The 1,450-nt window shown below is 62.5% G+C and overlaps 1 protein-coding gene across 1 annotated transcript in view; it reads right to left on the bottom strand.

Annotated features, from left to right (window-relative positions):
* SYNGAP1 (synaptic Ras GTPase activating protein 1) overlaps positions 1-1,416 on the bottom strand; it is an 8,615-nt gene extending 7,199 nt beyond the window's left edge. Inside the window, exons 1-3 of the mRNA XM_010571247.1 lie at positions 1,270-1,416; positions 1,095-1,193; positions 35-589 (exon numbers count right to left, since the gene is read on the bottom strand). Coding sequence (XP_010569549.1) covers positions 35-589; positions 1,095-1,193; positions 1,270-1,413 — 798 coding nt within the window. The 5' untranslated portion in view covers positions 1,414-1,416. The remainder of the gene's footprint in view (positions 1-34; positions 590-1,094; positions 1,194-1,269) is intronic.
* Between the last annotated feature and the right edge of the window lie 34 nt (positions 1,417-1,450).

Below are 1,450 nucleotides of genomic sequence, written 5' to 3' on the forward strand. Positions count from 1 at the left end.
TTCCCCACCCCTCCCCACCCCCCAGCCCCCCCACCTTAGCCTTGCCGGTGCTCTGCAAGATGTGCACCAACGCGCAGGCCACCTCCTCCTTGCTCTTGACGCTGAGCACGGGCTCCAAGACGGCGCAAAGCATCCGGTAATTGTTGGTGACATACTCGGCGAACTCCTTGTAGAGCTCCATGGGGAGGATGCTCATGGTCTGGAAGCGGCTCTTGACGCGGAGAGCCGGACAACCCGCCTTGCTCTTGCTGCCGCTGGGTTGGCTGAGTGGGTACCACTGCTCGGCGAAGTGCCGACCGGTGACACTGGCGATGGGGATGCTCACCATCCCTACGTAGTTACTCTTGTCCTTCTTGCGTTTCTTGTCGGTGTCCTTATAGAGGTGGAGGCGGATGGTGCGGACGGACGGCAGGTTGTTGAACTCAAAATGTTCTCCCCAGAAGACGTTGTCGGTGCGCGCCTTGCTGGTGGTGCGGGCGTAGAGCATGTCATCCAGGCACAGCTCGCAGTAGTAGCGTTTCTTGGGGGGAAGGTCTCGCGCCTCGATCACCCACAGCTTCAGGACATTGTCCACCCGCCGGCTGTTGTCCTGGGGAGGGGTGGGAGGGAGGGAGGTGAGCAGGGGACGTGGGGACAGCTGGGGGTGAGGACATCCCGGTGTGGGATGTGGAGTGTGGGGGAGCCCAGGGCGGTGGGAGAGACAGGGGCAGGGAGAGCTGGGGGTGGGGGCAGATGGGGACAGTGACCCTGGGGCAGAGGTGACACCAGGGGAAAACGCCAGCAAAGAGTGGCCACCAGGACCAGCGACCCCAGGGCACAGTGACCCCAAGGGCCAGGGTGACCCCTGGGGACATCACCACCAGCGACCACTTCCATCCCCCCCAGCTGACCATCCCCACCAGTTGACGAGCTCCATCCCTACCAGTTAACCACCCCCATACCCACCAGCTGACCATCCCCATCCCTACCAGCTGACCATCCCCATCCCTACCAGTTGACCGTCTTCATCCCCACCAGTTGACCATCCTCATCCTCACTCCTTGACCATCCCCATCCCTACCAGTTGACCACCCTCGCAGCGATGACACCCTCACCTTGTTGGGCTTCACCGCCCTTTGCAGGTTCTCAATCCATTTGTCCCTCTCGGCAGCCGAACGGCAGGCAAAGCACTTAGTCCCCGAGGCTGTGGTCACCTGCGGGTGATGGCCAATGAGTGACCAGATGCCACGGTGATGGCCCAGGAGGGTGATGAGAAGGGCCGGACCGTACCTCGAAGCAAAACTCCTGGCCCAAGATGCTGCTGTGCACCGCCTTGATGATGGAGTCCTCATCCAGGTTGAGCTCCAGCGCTTCGGCCGCGCTGCTGGGGCTCAGCAAGGACTCATGGGAGTGCGACTCCTTGAAGCTCTGCATCAGCCGGGCCCTGTGGGGACACGGGGGGGGGACGCTC

This window comes from Haliaeetus leucocephalus, unplaced genomic scaffold (assembly GCF_000737465.1).
Source record: "Haliaeetus leucocephalus isolate CR32 unplaced genomic scaffold, Haliaeetus_leucocephalus-4.0 Scaffold313, whole genome shotgun sequence".
NCBI lineage: Eukaryota > Metazoa > Chordata > Aves > Accipitriformes > Accipitridae > Haliaeetus > Haliaeetus leucocephalus.